The following is a 17,374-nucleotide window of genomic DNA, read 5'->3' on the forward strand; positions in this document are numbered from 1 at the left end:
AGTGGCGCTTTCGTCGTTTTTCAACAGAGAAGTTTTCCAAGCCTTTTATGCAGGTATGACACGGTTTAAAGAGTTTTTCCTCCATTAAAACTTTTTGATAAGGATTTAATTGTTTCGCAGAGACACTGACGACGACGACGTTATTGACGGTTTTTCAATGTGTTAACATTTAGGTGATGATTTAGCTTTCTTGTTTTTATGTTGTTGCTAACGTTAACTGTCGGAGCTCGGGGTGGAGTCGCTCATTTTATGCGTACAAACTGATATAGTGTGGGTTCACATATATCGTGTTCTGTCATAAATGCTGCCCCGTTTAATGAACAATTCTTTATTTAGATCAATAAAACTTTCACACGGGTCAAGGAAATATCAGGTAACGTAAGTATGTTGTTCTGCCGAGCTAACGTTAACGGTATTTGACGTCTGCTGTGACCACAAAACTTTAACTTGTAAAGCGTGTTATTAACAGCCAACGCCAAAACAACTAACGTTAAACGTTAACGTTAAATAAATGTTTAAACAGATGCCGTTCTTTGTGTTCCAGTTAAGTGTCTGTCTGAAATTGATGGTTGTTTTGGATGTGTACGCATAAGTTACGAAATATCACTGAGTCACACTATAGTTGATAAAAATTGAGGTAAAGTTGGTTTTATATTGGGGCATTCGATTATTTCTGTACAGTGACATCTTTTGATACGGTCCCCATGTTGTTAACCACACTACTTTGGATATTCGCTCTGAAATCACATGTAAATATGACTTCAAAACAACATTAACACTATTTGATTGACTGAACAATGTTTTACTTAACGTTAGAGAGTCATTGGCTGCTTACCTGATTTACCTGTATTTATAATTTGCAAAGAATACTTTTCTGAAATGATATTATTAAGGAGAAAGTCTAAATGTGTGGATATAAAATCAATTGTACCCTATTGATATATTGCTGATGTATTTGTTTTTGTGTGTTAGTAATAACATCATGCCTGGAGACGCGGATCTGCAGATTGAAGAGGCTTTTCGGCGTGCACAGAAAGCTCATAACAATAAGGCCAAACTTGTTGCAAGTTTAAAGAACGGATATAATAAGGTACAGATTCATTTAGAAAAAAAAACGGGAACACTAAATTTATGTATGAATATGATAGAAACACATAAATTTAATTCAAAGACGATGCTGTAAGTTGACAGTGATTTAAAACTTTTAAAAATTACAATAAATTAGTATAAATAATTGTTCTATGTACCTGCAATGTTTTGTTTGAACACAAAATCAGTATATTATTTTTTAAGAGCAATAGAAAACTGAAGAGTGGAGTAATGAAACACAATCCATTATTTAAAAAAATAATTGATTTAATATTGTCCTGTTTTTATATCATTTAAGCTATAACTGTATAAAATAAATGCATCTTTAATGAGATTTTACCAAACCAAAATATTTGAATGGGCTCACAGAATATTTTTAAGCATGCTGTCTAGCACTTTAAGCAATCCTCTGAATGCTAAATTTGAATTCTGTCTTGTGTTTAGCTGGAAGACAAAACCCAATTCCATGAGGAGTTTATACGTTGCCTGAAGTATGCCATGATTATTTACACTCGAGAGCCAGCAGTAGAGAATGTCATTGATTTTGTTACTAAGTTTGCTGCGAGTTTTGAAATCCCCGTTAATGAGGAGGCTGAGGAAGAGGAGGAAGAAGAAGAGGACAATGAGTTTTTGAACTTTTTGTTCAATTTCCTTTTGGAGGTAATGTCACTAAACTGCATAATGTCATTAAAATGCAAAATGTTTGTCCACCTAACGTTTCCTTTTTATCTTCATATATTTCTCTCTCAGTCTCATGGTGCAAACAGCCATGCCGTGCGATTTCGAGTTTGTCAGCTGGTGAATAAATTGCTGGGCAGTCTGAGTGAAAACGCTCAGATCGACGATGATCTGTGTGATAGGATCCATGAGGCCATGCTGGTCAGGGTCACAGACAAATACCCTAATGTCAGAATTCAGGCAGCACTGGCCATGGCCAGACTCCAGGACCCCACTAATTCGGATTGCCCAACTATTAAAGGTACTCAGAAATGTCTTACTAGAGCTCTTTTTTTAAAAGGATATTGAGGTGCATCTTTCCCTGGCAAACATTTTAATACAATTGATTTAAGAATTTTGTAATATAAATAAATAAATAAATGTAAGTGAATGTGATTCATTCTGTTTGTGTATAGCTTATGTTCTGCTTTTGGAAAATGACTCAAACCCTGAGGTTCGTCGTGCTGTGCTGTCCTGCATTGCACCTTCCGCCGTCACACTTCCTAAAATTTATAAGCGCACAAGGGACGTCAAGGAGAAAGTCAGGAAACTTGCTTATGAGGTAATTTTATTTGACAGAGTAATAAGTAAGGAAAGTTACCAAATAATAATCATTCATAATCAAAAACGCACATTGTCTAAATTAGAATCTAACTGACCCTAAATGTTTAAACATTAGTATGCATTACATACAGTAAGTTTATATATTTCCCACAGGTACTTGCAGAGAAAGTGCATATTCGAGCTTTGAGCATTGCTCAGAGAGTAAGTCTGTTACATGAAGGCCTCAGTGACTCTTCAGGTAAGAAAATGGATTGTTAATTAAGCTGTCAATATATATACACAACTGTATGAAATTTCCATAACATGTTTGCAGACAAGTCAGTAAATCATGTTTTTCTCTCAGATTCAGTGAAGGAGGTTGTCAGGGCCCATTTGCTGCCTGCTTGGCTTCGCTTGCTCCAAGGAGATGTTTTGCAGTTGCTTCACAGACTAGATGTAGAGAACTGTGCAGACACTGCAGTGACTGCCTTGCATGCCATCTTTTCAATGGCAACAAGCCCTGATGACCTTATGCAAAATGGTGTCAGGTTGGATGAAAGGTCAGTTGCTTTAATCAAAACACTGAAACCAGGATATTTCAGTCACTGCAGCAGAATTCAGTCCACCAATATAAAAATATTTTTTTATTGTAGACAAAACCTATAAAAAATGCTTTTTAAAAACTGATTATTTACAAGTTTATTTTAAAATGTTAAACTAGCTACACATGCTGTTGTTACTATTATCATTATCATTCTTATTCTTTATAATGTTGAGTTGGTGCCAGTATATTTGTCTTATGCAGGTTTAATTCTGTCTCTGTACAGGAAACTGATTCCTGTCAACTCCCTCACATGTGAAAATGTGTTGTACTGGAGAGCACTGTGTGAATTTGTCAAGAGTAAGGGAAATGAGGGTGAAGAATTACTGGAGCAGTTACTCCCCGAGGCAGCAATCTATGCCGAATATCTATACAGGTGAATGTGCCCTACGCTTGTGTTTACTGTCTTGCTTTTAAATGGATAATAAACTGATATTCAGCTTAACAAGAGCCTTTTTGTTTCAGTTTTCTAAAGAGCATTACTCAGCTGTCTGAGGCGCAAAGAACTGATATGACACAGCTTGAGATGGTGATGACCCAAGAGTTTGTTGGGCAGCAGTTGATTCTGCTTGTTGGATGTCTGGACACTTCCGAGGAAGGCGGCAGGTCTGATTTATCAATATATCTGAGGCTGGTTGCATAAACTGTGGAGACATTTAGCTGTGATAATTCAGCAGAGGCTTTTTTTGAGCAGAGTTGCAGTTATCTAAATTTAGTTGCATGAATCTGTAATGTAGAGGTGCAAGTGGACGTAAATCTTTTGTTGCTCATTGTAGAAAAAATGTTTTTGTTCAACATTCAATTCTTTAGGGTTTGATCATTTTATTTTCTGAAGACAATATTGATATTTAATTAATTGCATCTAAAGGTAAAATGTTTTAACCTTCTCAACTACTGTTTAGGAAGCGCATGGTAGCAGTGCTGCAGGAGATACTTGTGATGCCCAACACACCTGTTTCTCTGATTGGTCTGCTAGTGGAGAAACTTGTCAACATTTTGCGAGATGATGCCCAGAAAATTCAGATGGTGAGTCCTTGTTGAACAACATATTACTTCTGAAAAATCTTCTGTTTGTGAAAGACTGAGGTTTAATCAGTATATTTCTTTGAGATTGACCATGTAGTTTTTCTTGAATGTGCCGTCATATTCAAAATTGACCCTAATTGGGTGCTAAAAAGCTGAATAAATAGTTTTTCATGCTTAAAATAAGTTTAATCATTGGCTGACAAATAAATGTAATTGGTTGACTGTGCTATGTTTTCTTCAGGTTGCTGAAATAATCTCTGATGTGAGGGAGCCTATTTTCCCTATCTCTGAGCCAGTGGATGAGAATGAGAAACGCAGAAAACAAGTCAGAGTGAGTTATATTTATAAATCACTGGTGCCTAATGTCATTAATCGATTGTATTCGTCTTGATTTAAAAATGTTTTTTGATAGCTGGCTGAGGTGCGAGTGCAGATAATGGAGGCCAAACAGACTCTAGAAGACTGCATCAGCTGTCAGGACTTTAGCCGTGCAGCTGAGCTGAAAGACTCCATCTCTCAACTGGAGGAGCTCAAGAACCAGCTTACCCTGGAGGTTTCACAGCCAGCTGAAAATGTCAAGGAACAGCGTATAGAGAAGGTACAAAATTTACAAGCACATATACGTGCATGTGTGTATATGTAGGTACATTAATTTCATCAACTACTTTTTTAATTGAGTAATATTTAAACTAATGGCAACAGATAATTACATTTCTGAATGGTCATGCAGTGCTGAAGGCTAGCTTTTACCTTTGTCACAATGGGAGTAAAGTACATAACAAAAAAATTGATGTTTTAATAAGTGTTTATAATTTTCATAACTGTTTTTGATCAAATAAATGTAGTTTAGGTAAGAAAAAGGGGCTTTCTAAACATTCAAAATGTATATAATCGGTCCCAAATACTTAAACATCAGTTTATAAACAGGGAACTTTCCTCCAGCAAATATCTGGTTAATTAACTGATTTGTTAATTGGTTGAATTATTTTGTTTTTATTTTTGTGGATGGGAGTGTTGAGTTAAATGATTTGCTTGTTTCTATGAGGATGAGGTAATTAACGTTTAAGCACTAACATTGCTTGTTTCATAAATCAACATTATAAGATGTGTGTCTTTTCCACAGAGTGATCCTGAGACCTTGTTGAAATGTCTGACAATGTGTGCCGAGTTGTTCAAGCAAATGAGCATAAAGAGAGGAGTCTGCCCTACCATGATTGCTCTGATAGAATCATTGGTACAATACTCATACATAAATACACTCACATAAACATAAAATCTGCTTTTCTCATTTGTGTAACTCTCAAAATAGTCTGTTCAGTGCTTAACTGCTTAAAGAGCTTCAAATATAGCTTCAAAGTGATCTCTTATTTTTAGATACTGCCAAGTGTTTCCAACCCTAATCCTGCTGTGCGCAACATGGCTGTCATATGTTTGGGAACTGCTGCTCTCCACAGTAAAGACCTTGCCAACACACACCTTGTGCTGCTCTTGCAGGTATTTTTATGCTTTAAAAACACTGAATTCGTTTTTTTGTTGATAAATAAGAGGTAAAATTTTATTGTTTTATTTATTTTAGATCACACAGCTGGATGAGCCTAAAATCAGAATCAGCGCCCTTCGATCTCTTATTGACCAGCTCCTGCTCAATGGTCTTGATATTCTACAAGACAAGCCTGTTCCCCCTACCTCCCAGACACCCGACTCTCCAGACATCAGTGACCGACAACCAGAAAAACAAGCAGAGGAGGAGAGCCCTGTGCAGAGCATTCTGAAGATGCTCTCAGAATTCCTTGATAGTGAGGTACTGCATACATTACATGACATTTTGTTAAAGGCACACTATAGGAACTAAGGACATAATCTGACATTTCCTGCCTAAACCCAACAAACAGCTCAAATGGAACTAATTACTGTAAATCTGTTGTAATAGATTGATGTAACAAGAATTTAAAAAAAAAAAAGTTTTGTAAGTCCTCAAAAATGGAATAATAAGAGAGCGTGAAATACCAGTGGCTGTTGTCTTGTCTTTACCATTGATGTAAAGACCAGAATGACTTTTTGAAGAAAAAAATGTAGGAAAGGACATGAAATTTGCCCATCAGAAGTTGACGGGCTTGTCTTCTTGTAAAAGTTGTTTGAATATAGCCAATAAACTGGTGTGTTTAAACAATACACATTTTATTATATTAATATAATAAATATAAGTTTACTATAGTTTGTGAGGTATTGCAAAAAACAATCCATTTTACAAATTACAAAATTAACAAAAATATTTTTTTCTTGGTTAAAAATTGTAAATATTATTTTTTTTTATATTAATTTGGGTGTACTATTTTAGGATCATTTCCATGATCTCTAGTTAGTTTTGTTACATTAGCTCTAGTTTTGGCTTTGGTACTGACTAATTTAATGTGTGTAGTCATTTATTCTGGCCACAGTTCATATAATACATACTTGTGATATTTATTTTTTTTTTATATTTCCCAAGCAATTTTTAACAAAGAAAAGTTGTACCCTATCCCCTTTTATGTTTTCTACTAAAGAAAGTCTTCCTTGTTTTATTTTGGCTGGATTAAAACAGTTTTTTTTAATTATTATTGGTTCCCTTCAGATATTAATTTATTCGATTGGCTAGTGTTTGAGCCATGTCTATCAACAGAACCGTGCAGATATATGAGCAATGTGCTGACTTATCAGTTCATTGATATGGCTTTCAAACAATCCTACAACCAATTGCATTTGACACTGCCCTGAATGCCATTCAATGTCAAATGCTCAAATATCAGAATGTTGAAAAATCATATCACTATTATTGAAATGTTCTATCGCGATTTATAAATTGATATTTACTGTTCAATGAATGTGTATCTATTTTTGGATGTATTGTTTAGCACTTGTATGCCCAGCTTTGCATAGGTGTATGCTTTATTGAGAAAGATGTCCTTGTGAGCATGTTAACTCTACACTACAAATCGCTGTGAAGATTATTAAAATAACTGTTATGGTTTTCTAATGTTACAACAATGAGTCAGTGTAGAGCTTTATTTCACAATTCATTAATGTGGAAAGTCCTGTAGCCGATTGGCTAGCATTTTGACAATTTGCCCTAAATGTTCTGCAAATGCTGCATTAAATGATATTAACTGATATTTTTCAGGTCTGCGAGCTTCGCACAGAGACAGCAGAGGGTCTGGCCAAGCTGATGTATTGTGGAAGAATCTTAAGCCCAAAGCTGTTGTCCCGCCTGGTGTTACTGTGGTACAATCCTGTAACTGAGGATGACCAAAGACTGCGCCATTGTCTGGGAGTTTTCTTACAACTGTATGCTCGAGCAAGCAGGTATGCATCTGGTCAGGTACTTTTGAACAGAAATATGATGGCAAATTCAAATGCCAAAATGAATTGAGTGCACTGGTAATGTTTACTTGCTAGGTCAAGTGAACTGCGAGAAGATAACAGACCTACACACGCGGAAACTGGCGGCCGTTCGTGTATTATATAAAAATGGACTTTTATTTAACATTCATTTAATCTATCTAAAAAATGTTATTTTGTAAGTGACGTTTAAAGTAGTGGTTCTAGATTTCATCAGTGTGTGTGTGTGTGTGTCCCACAAAAGATGAAATCTTAGAACCACCCCTGTAAACAGATTAAAATCAAAAATTGTTTACGTATTGTATTTTATATACTTTAAGTCTCATTGATTCAATGACTTTCTTCATAAAGACTTCATGTTTCAATAATTTTTAAAGAATATTATAGTGACAGACATTTAGATGGGTGTTTGTCGACACCTATTGGCACAAAAATGTAATTCCTACATCTTCATTTGAATAGCTACTCAGTATGTATGGCAATATACATTACATTTCCCTTCAGAGGCACAAAAATACCAATTCTCTAAGTACACCTCATGGCCACATCTTATAGGACACATATATAGTGGAGTAGCAGAATAATGGCAATATATTTATGTATTTTGTGCATTTAATGCATGTATAGCTTATTTTGAATAACAATATTTATTGAAAATATATAGAAAATTAATCAGAATTTTTTTTTTGATAAATTTGATCACATTTAGGTTGAGCACAGTTTAGGCGTAGCTGCTAAACTTAATCAAAACAAAAAAGTGATAGCTGGTGACATTATGATATTAGTATACAACACCTATTATTAGCTGTTTGTTTTCAACACAGACAATCAACGAAATACAACTGTCAAAGGCAGCGCATCTGTAAAAAGTAAATCTATTTGGACTATAGCTTGGCATTACTCACTGTCCCTTTAGTCAAAAATAATACATTTTGTGTGAGCAGAGAGATGGGGATCTCACCAGTGCGCTCGATTCTTTTTGCCATCATACAGAAATCCTGAAAGTAGTTTAAAGTTCAGCCACAAATAAAATTCTGCTATTTACTTTTCTTCAGGTTCCAAACCCACAGTAATTTTTATTTGAGTAAAGTATAGGTTTTGTTAATAATGAGACCTGAAACCCCATTTCCACTTGGTAATAACATGCATTTTCAGTCATCCAATTACAAGTCGTCATCCCAGATGCATTTTTTTAAAATCTAGTATTATTATGCATTCAAGTGAGGCACGACCACTTCTGTTTAGATTTCTGAGACTTTTATTGTTTTCGTGAGCAAAAAGGCAAGCAAATGCAATATATTATTACATTCTTGTGTTTTGGTACATAAGTGAAGTATAGATATTTTGTTTTGATGTGCTTTCTCCAAATATGTCCCATAACCATCACATGTTAGGTCAGTTGGCATAAAGTATGTTGTCTGTACAAATGCACATTATCAAGTAAAATTGTGTGTGACAATTTTTTTTTATACTTAATGTGAGCGCACTAAAGGAGACTTGGTTTGGCGATTCTGGATCCTACTGGAAAAATACAAATTCTTAATTTTTTTTTTCTTTCGTTTGCTCCAGCATGGCATTGACCACACTTAAACTGACAGACAACAATTAAAGTAGTATGCAGATAGTTTATTGCGGATGAGACAAGATTTTGTAAAACAAACGCAACTACATCATATTATTCATGTGAAACTATCAAACGCTATCAAAACTGCCATTTCGTCAAGTTTAGTAGTTTGCTAACCATTAACAAAGTGATAACATTCATGAAGTCTAAAATTCATAATCATTTATATAAAATATTTGAATTTCACTCGTACACAAATTTTTGTTAATGAACAATACAGCAACATTTTACTGCTTCTATATGTGTTATGGGGTTTGGTCTAGGAAAATGTTTCAATTGATTTCTTTTTGCTTTAACATCAATGTAAATGTATAGAGCATCTAAAAAAACGTAATATTTGAGTAAACTAACCCAATAATGTTACTGGCATTTAAATGAAATGCATTGTTGTAAGTGCACAGCAAGATATTTACAGTTTCTCCTGAAATTGTTGTACACTAGAGCAAATCAAGAGTGTGTGGAGGAGAGTTTCCTACCAACCATGAGAACACTGTTCAATGCTCCTGTGACCTCTCCGTTGTCTGAGGTAGACGCGTCCAATGTGGCTGAATTGTTTGTTGAACTAACACGACCCAGTGCTCTCGTGCAACCTGCGGTCGTACAGGTACAGTGAAACTTGCATGTACACTTACAAAAGTTTCAGTAGTGCCTCTGTTTGAAGCACTTGAATCTGTTAATATATCATCTAAGTGATCAAACATCTCTTTTGCAGGCTGTGTCAGTTCATGATTCGCTGGCGTTGCGTGTTTGTAATGAGATCTTGAGAGATGTTTCTGCTCCTGAAGTGCGCCTCTACTGCAAAACTCTCAGCTGGCTGGAGATTAACACTGAACCTGGACCTGCCAACAATGAACTGCAGCTCCTGTTAAAAGACATATTACAGGTACTGCCATGTCTTTTGTAAAAGTGCATAAAAGAAAAGATTGTCAGATTAAGGCAGAAACACTTGACAATGAAATGGGCTGTCAAATTTGATTGGCATTAAAGGGCACCTATTTTAACCCTTTTACAAGATGTAAGATGAGCCTTTGGTTTCTCCAGAATGTGTCTGTCAAGTTTCTCCTCAAAATACCCATCAGATCATTTATTATAGCATTCACAATACCCCCATTTTGGTGTCCGAGTACAGTGTAGTCTTTTTAAGGTGCATTTACACTAGGCTATCCGAACTCTGCCCGGGTGCATTTCCAGAGTTGTTTGACGTGTAAGTGCTCTGAATCAGGCCCAGGCGAGATTCAGTTGGCAGTTTCTGGTGTTTAAATAAACACTTATTGTCATAGTTTATTAAAGATACAAACCCCCCACTGCATGTCAGCTGCCACCTTCAGCAGACTTCCTAATACCTGCAGCACAAAGACATTTATGAACATTTATTAGCATCAAAAGTGGTGGATCTGTTCGGCAGATTATTTGACTGTGTGCCTCTGCATATCAAACGACTTAAAATAATGAAAAAACGCTATAACTAAAGCAATCTACTGTGAGCAACAGCACTTTACTTCCCGTTAAACTGAACAGTCGCATCATCGATGACGTATGTGTGCTTCGGCTCGCAAGGTAAAGATGCAGTATGGGTGCAGGCCTAGGGGGACAAGTGTGCTTCAACACGGTTGACGGGGGGTTTCTATAGGCAATAGGAACAATAAGAGGTTAAGGAGAGAAAAATAAAAACTATTTATTGCAATACTCATTTTGTTTTACTTAAAAGCCAAGAAAAGTACACTAGTTCCCAGTGTATTGTATAAAAACAATTTACACTGAAATCTCACAGCTGCTGGTAGCCCATGTACAAACTGGGGAACACATAAAATCCTACACTTTGAAAATAAACATTCATGTGAAGATAAATTGGCCATTTCAGATAAACATATTTGTACTTAAGTAAACATAAATAAACCATCTTAATTATCTCGGTGCTGAAAAAATGTGAGACTGTAGTCTGTAATGTGGATCTAGTGCTTTTATAAAATGACAAAAGCCCACCTCTCCAATCACAAAAAACGGCTGCAAATCTTTAGCAATAAACACCCTTTGTTATTTTTATGTGTCTCTCTGAACCAGTTGGGTATGTTTGCTTGAAAGATTCAGTAAGGTATTGTTTTTATTTGGAGGACTTTATTACCTTCTCTGCTATCCTGCCTTCAGACAGTGATATTGCTGGGTAATGGCGCTGCAGATGTGTAGTCATGGTTATACGTGTAAAACAATGCTTGCACAGTTATGTAGTGTTCACCGTTTTTCTTTTATTGGCATTTTACTTACCGGCAAAACCGAAATGTCCTCACACCGCAAATTTGAAAGAGGTCGGCGCTTTCTCATACTGTTGCCTCACTTCGCCAGCGTTTCCTTGTACTGTTGCTTCAGCCTCACTTCATCGCCGCTCGCAATGTTAAAGTGTGGAATGATGGTCAAGCGCCCCCTAACTTTAGAGCATAGTGATTTGATATTCCTCATCTTAGCTAATGGATTTAGAGGCGCACACAGTCAATTCAGGGAGATATGGAACGCACAAATTATTTAAATGCAAAACCGGAAAAACTGCAATTCACAAGCGCATATTGAACTGTGGAGGTCGTACCGTACAGTTTAATATTATATTGAGAACCGTGGCATCCCTACTGTGGTGATTATAGCAGTTAAGAGTTACATAGCGATTTTATTGTCTTTATTACAAACATGATCTGTTGTAAACTTTAGAAGCTTTAAAAACTTTAAAAAAAACAAATCAGAGTTGGAACAGATAATTTAATACCAGTGTCCTTGCAAAAAGAAAACACAATAAGTCACACAATGTCATTACGAAGTACACACACACACGCACGCACGCACGCGCGTATAGTTTTGCACCGCTTTTGCATGTCCGGGATTGAAGCGTCTTCTTTTATAATTGTACTGATGTGGCTGTGGTGCTGAAGTAAATCGCTGTAATTAATTAAACATGCACTGTTTTAAAACATTTTAAACTGGTAAAACTCACTCTTGATCACATTTGATGATCCTAGCAAACTGAACAGATCCTTTTTTCCTGGTTGCTTTGCACACGTCCTGTTTTGTTGATATGATTATATGGGTTACTACAGAGACATGTTAATACGCAGCTGTCAATCAATTTGGTTGGCGTAGAAACCGCACTCCTACATCAAGTTGCAGTTGGTCTGTAAACCGCTCCAATTGGTCCACCATTTTTGTTGTTAAATTGAAAAAACTGACTGGTTGTGTTTAAATCGCCCCAATATGATGGTATATACACTATATCTACACACGTCTGTCCAAACAGCTTGAACAGTAAATTTTTTTCAACATAGGTGCCCTTTAAAGCAAGTGATTGATTGTGTAGTGACTACCACATCTTTGTCTTGTGTTACAGGAAGTGAAAGATAAGTACTGCACAAGGGTTATTGAAAAGCTTTGCAACCAGCTAATCGGAGATCATGGTTCCAAATCAGCCAGTAACCAGGACACAGCTTTGCTTAACTTGGATGAAAACAATGGAGGTACTAGCAAGCATAATGTAGTTTTGCATCCAATTTTTGATGAGATTATTACGATTCAAATTAAGACTGGTTTAGAATTGCTTTAACTAGACTGAACATTCTTGCAGAGTTGATGAACAAGGATGAGACGAAACCTAAACGAGCAAAAAGAGGTCATTGGCTTTTTCTTTTTGTCTTATGTTTGTGTTGGGTTGACAGGTAAATGTTTGATAGCTTGTATTCAGCTTCCACTCTTTTTTTTGTCTTTTTACAGGCCAGAAAAAAGCTGCCACTGCAAAGAATGGAAAAAAATCTTATAAAGCAGACATGTCTTCTGATGAAAGGTTGGACTGCGCTACAATTTGACTTTTTTCTCAAGCTGAGATGCTAACTTTTTTGCAGGTGGTTTATTTTAATTGCGCTATTGCTAAAATATCTTTCTTTCTTTATATATATATATATAGTGATGAAGAGAATATTCCTGAAGAGGCTCCATCAGTGCGACCAAGCCGACGTGCAAAAATTGCTGCTCTGGATAAAACCAAGCAGGATCTGACTGCCCTCATAAACCAGGAGGCCAATGGTTCATAAGAGTGGATTATTTGAGAGGGGCGTCTTTCAACCAATGATGTCCTCAGTTTTACCTGAGAAACTACTGGTGGATTTGAATACTAGCGTTCTCTCTCTTTAGTTTAAATACTGGTAAATATTGATGTATTCTAAGATTGTTGGTTAAAATGTGCCATCTGCAGTCCTTTTCATGTGTGTAGGAGGCATGCCAATTCATTTGCTTGTTTGAACCTGTAAACAAATGCACAAGGAAGTGGACTGAACTCACCCCCTTTTATAATTGGCTATTTTAAGAATGTTGGTCTGATTATGTGAATGTTCATACCTTTATATAATTAATATGTGAGAGCTGATAAAGAAGCTAACTCCTGTTTCAATTGAACTTTTGTATGCTTTTAACTGAAATAAAACAAAATCTGTTCACAAGAGCTTTTATTGTTTTAATGATTGAGACAGCATCTTTGAAGGCAAGTATAAAAAACACAGAGAAAACACAATACATGTACATAAGTTATACGATTATGTACAACTTGTAGCACCAGGTAACAAATATACAGTGGCCAAAAAAAACAATATACAGAAGACCTAACAGGTCTTATAACAAGCTTCAACTCCAGCTGTCGGTTGGCATAGGTGTACAGGCAAAATGTACCTTTCCCTTTTTTTTTTTTTTTTTAGCCTTGTCTGTTTGACACTGTAGTACTTCGAATGGTTGTGACCCTAAAAGCACTAGTTGGGATTGCTGAGGTTTGTGCAGACATTCATGTTGGCACTGCCACTGGTTATGTAAAGGGTAACTGAAAAGCATTTAGCAGCCTGGCCTACCAGTTAGAGAGTTGGACTTGTGTTCCTAAAGGTCAGTGGTTCAGTTCCTGGCAAAGGTTTTAGGTGAGGGGGTAATGAATAACCGGCACTCTTTTCCTCCCACGATTGAAGTTGAGTCCCCACTAAACCCGCAGCTGCTCCAGGTGTAAGACACTCCACAGTGTTAGAGTGAGTGAATGTCTAAACATGCTAAATTGTTTAATTTCTGCCGTTTTAGAACAAACACTAGCTGACATTCCCCAGACACAAAGGTTTAAATCCAGTAGAACATATTAGATAATGTCAAAGACCAGTTTCTCAAAGCTTAGATTATCAATCTGACTACATTTTAAATGCACAGATGCAAGCCAGTCTTGTTAAAAGGAACCTAAATTAATTTTGGTGACCAACAGAAGCTAAAGTAGCAGTAGGACTAACAACAAATGTTAAATAAATAACTAAACATGGCCTAAATCAAGGACAAGGTCACAACAATACATAATCATTTCAGGCTGAACTACCATGACTTACCAGTACAGTTTAGGAGGTAGGTGTCATACTGCAAGATCACAATTTAAGATTTTCACAAGGTATGCTTTTCTTCCCCAAGAAACGATATGTGGAGCACATTTGCTTCAGGATAATCTTAAAAGCTTTTAATTTAAGAGAAAGTAAAATAGACTTTTACATCTTTCTAAAAGTAAAACATTGCACTAAAATACACTGTACGTTACAACTTTTGTTGTAGTTAGAAATAAAATGAAATGAGAAGCAGGAGGGGTTTGGTAGTGCAATAAGAACAAGGATGTAGATTAATGCTTAAATGATTTCCCACAAAACAGTCAAACAATCTAAATTCCAGTCAAATATTTCTGTAAAGTAATGATAATAATAAAGTGACTGAACTTAAAGTAAAAACACTACACTCACTTTCAAATTTAAAAGTTCTATTTGAATGGCCAGTTTTTGTCTTAGTGGCAACATTTATAGCACATAAGACTCCTATCAAACATTGGCAAATCTAAAAATAAGATCATTTGTATCCTTTAAAAATGTAAATGTGAAAAAAGTTGTCTTCAGAAAGTTTTAAAATCACAGGCTGACACCCAGACAACATACTGCTCATGTAACCTTTCATACTCCTTCATGCAAACAGATCTTCTGGTCTGCACCAAAAATAAAGCCAAGTAAAAAAATGAAACGTTTTACAAATAAAATATTTAAATAGTGCAACAAGTGTCAAATGAATTTTTACGTTGTTTTTGCTACACGACGCTTGCTGAGGTTGTGTGTCGTAATGCTTTTGATACTCAGCCAGACCACTGTTGAAAGGCACCTTGTGTTAAGAGTTCAAGAAAATGTCTTGCCCGAAACTGGTCCCAAGTTACTTTAATGATCCTGTAAAACACAAAACAGAGACACTTATATTTGATTGCAGCCTACAATATTTACAACACATCACAAACAAAGTTTAACAACACAAAGTTAAATCTATACAAAAGATAAAATAATCGTAACTGATATTATGAATCAAACATTCTTTATAGCAAGTGTCACCAATCTCATTCCTGGAGGTCCGGTGCCCGGCAGGGTTTAGCTCCAACTTGTCTCATCACACCTGCCTGGGTAATTCAAATGCACCTAGTAAGACCTTGATTAGCTTGTTCTGGTGTTTTTGATTAGGGATGGAGCTAAAATCTGCAGAACACCGGATCTCCAGGAAAACGTTTGGTGATCCCGGCTTTATAGAGACCAGAAACATACTTTAAGCCCATTTGCAGACGAGTTATTAAAACACATTCCGGTTGAACACACTTGAGTTATGTTACACTTTCTAGCAGACCTCAGAAGTTTAGGGGTAGTTGACCAAAAACAAATAAAAAAAGTTTGCTGTACTATTTAAAATAGTAAAAACAAAACAGCAAAAATAAATAAATGAAGCCATGCACACCAAGCGATTTATAATAAGACATCGAAGAGAAGTCAAACCAGGGGTTTTCAAACTGTGGGGCGCACCAGCATCTATTAAGGGGGCGTGCACTTGAGTAAATTATGACAGTTTTTGTGTGCTCACTAGAGTAATTCCGATTAACCTTAGCTCCACATATAACTATCAGGCACATATAAAGTTCATGCGTTCCAGTAAAATATATGCAAATAAAATGGAGCGGGTGCTTTTTAAAATGAATGACGGTGAATGAAAGTCAAACCGGTGAGCGTCTAACAAAAAAGTGCACTTCTGCATCAAATCAGCAGAATGCCCTTCTGGATCTTTCACTATCTTTGAAGACACACTGACTATGTTTACATAGATATCAGTAATGTAGTTATTTGCCTTAATAGACAATAATATAATTAAGGTGTTTACTTGAAGTGCTTTTATGTAAGAGTTTCCTGTAATTTTGGGGGACTTTAACTACAGTTGGGCACACTGCACAAAAAGATTTTCTTACTTAGATTTTTTTTTGTCTTGTTTCTAGTCCAAATATCTAAATGGTCTCAAATCAAGAAGCATTTTCTAGACAAGCAAAACATATTGTCTTGTTTTAAGAAATAATATGCCAAAATGAAGTGAGTTTTTTCTTAAGCAAAATAATCTGCCAATGGGGTAAGCAAAATAATCTTATCACAAATCGAACGACAAGATTATTTTGCTTGGGGGTGTCCTAAAAGTTTGAAAACCCCTGGTCTAAACATAGAGGGCTTGGCTTAACCAAATGTAATTTTGGGTTATCAGTGGAAAATCTAAGGATCCAGAGAGGATCAAATAAATAAATGAGTTTATCTAACTGACAGGGCATCAACAAACTGCCGCAAGAAAACCGTTCCAGATATGATTTTCTTCATTATTTGTAGTGCTGATGAGCTTTTATTTTGATGATAAGTGTATATATGTATATATATATATATATATATATATATATATATATATATATATATATATATATATATATATATATATATATAAGGGTGTAACAATACGCGTATTTGTATTGAAGCGTTTGGTACGAGACTTTCGGTTCGGTAAGCATTGCAAACCGAACGATTCAGACTAAAATAAAAAAAGACAAAAAAGAGAATAAATACAAAAAAGCCCGCAATGCTTGCCCCGCCTTCAAGCTCTTCTTATTGGCCCACTGCGATAGAACAGAACGCAAATGGATTGATTAATATCAGCTGTCAATCACTCAGTTCCAATGACAGGGTGCCACAGCCTATGAAAATGTAAAGATCTGGATCCGAGAAAATAAAAATAACACTGACAGATTTAGCTTTAGAAACCAGCTAGAGTTACAACTAATGGCACATCTGATTAGTGATCATGTGCTGAATGTCAATCCAGCATTCACACTTTTCAAAGAGTGCATAAAAGATTTCCATTGTTTAAAGTCTGCTATGACTAAAGCATTGACCGTAAAGCCGGTGGGACGGAGTTTTCAGGTAGTGTTTGTCTCATCTACACATTTTAAGCACGAGATGTTGTAACGTTATTTAATCCTTCATTTAATTGTCACGATGCATGATGCACGAGCATGCATTCACTGAGATGAA

The 17,374-nt window shown here is 35.9% G+C and overlaps 2 protein-coding genes across 5 annotated transcripts in view; one reads left to right on the forward strand and one right to left on the reverse strand.

Annotated features, from left to right (window-relative positions):
- ncapg (non-SMC condensin I complex, subunit G) lies at positions 1-13,447 on the forward strand. Of its 4 annotated transcripts, none has more exons than XM_087235612.1 (22): positions 1-173; positions 973-1,090; positions 1,534-1,749; positions 1,840-2,068; positions 2,223-2,368; positions 2,524-2,608; positions 2,714-2,909; positions 3,177-3,326; positions 3,416-3,556; positions 3,853-3,976; positions 4,218-4,307; positions 4,389-4,574; positions 5,100-5,210; positions 5,351-5,470; positions 5,553-5,777; positions 7,134-7,315; positions 9,417-9,579; positions 9,688-9,858; positions 12,343-12,469; positions 12,577-12,621; positions 12,723-12,792; positions 12,913-13,444. In XM_087235612.1, the coding sequence occupies exons 2-22, from the start codon at positions 983-985 to the stop codon at positions 13,037-13,039; spliced, it is 3,012 nt and encodes a 1,003-aa protein (XP_087091738.1). In that variant the 5' UTR covers positions 1-173; positions 973-982; the 3' UTR covers positions 13,040-13,444. The 4 variants fall into 4 exon arrangements, with proteins under 4 accessions (XP_087091738.1, NP_001243134.2, XP_087091741.1 ...); NM_001256205.2 differs by having other exon boundaries at positions 8-53; positions 12,913-13,447; XM_087235615.1 differs by lacking the exon at positions 1-173 and adding an exon at positions 210-378.
- Positions 13,434-17,374, reverse strand: part of lcorl (ligand dependent nuclear receptor corepressor-like) — a 22,721-nt gene continuing 18,780 nt past the window's right edge. Inside the window, exon 8 of the mRNA XM_087237180.1 lies at positions 13,434-15,220. Within this exon, the coding sequence (XP_087093306.1) occupies positions 15,207-15,220 (14 nt within the window). The 3' untranslated portion in view covers positions 13,434-15,206. The remainder of the gene's footprint in view (positions 15,221-17,374) is intronic.

The sequence above is a fragment of the Danio rerio genome, chromosome 1 (genome assembly GCF_052040795.2).
Source record: "Danio rerio strain M-AB ecotype USA chromosome 1, GRCz13ab, whole genome shotgun sequence".
Lineage (NCBI taxonomy): Eukaryota > Metazoa > Chordata > Actinopteri > Cypriniformes > Danionidae > Danio > Danio rerio.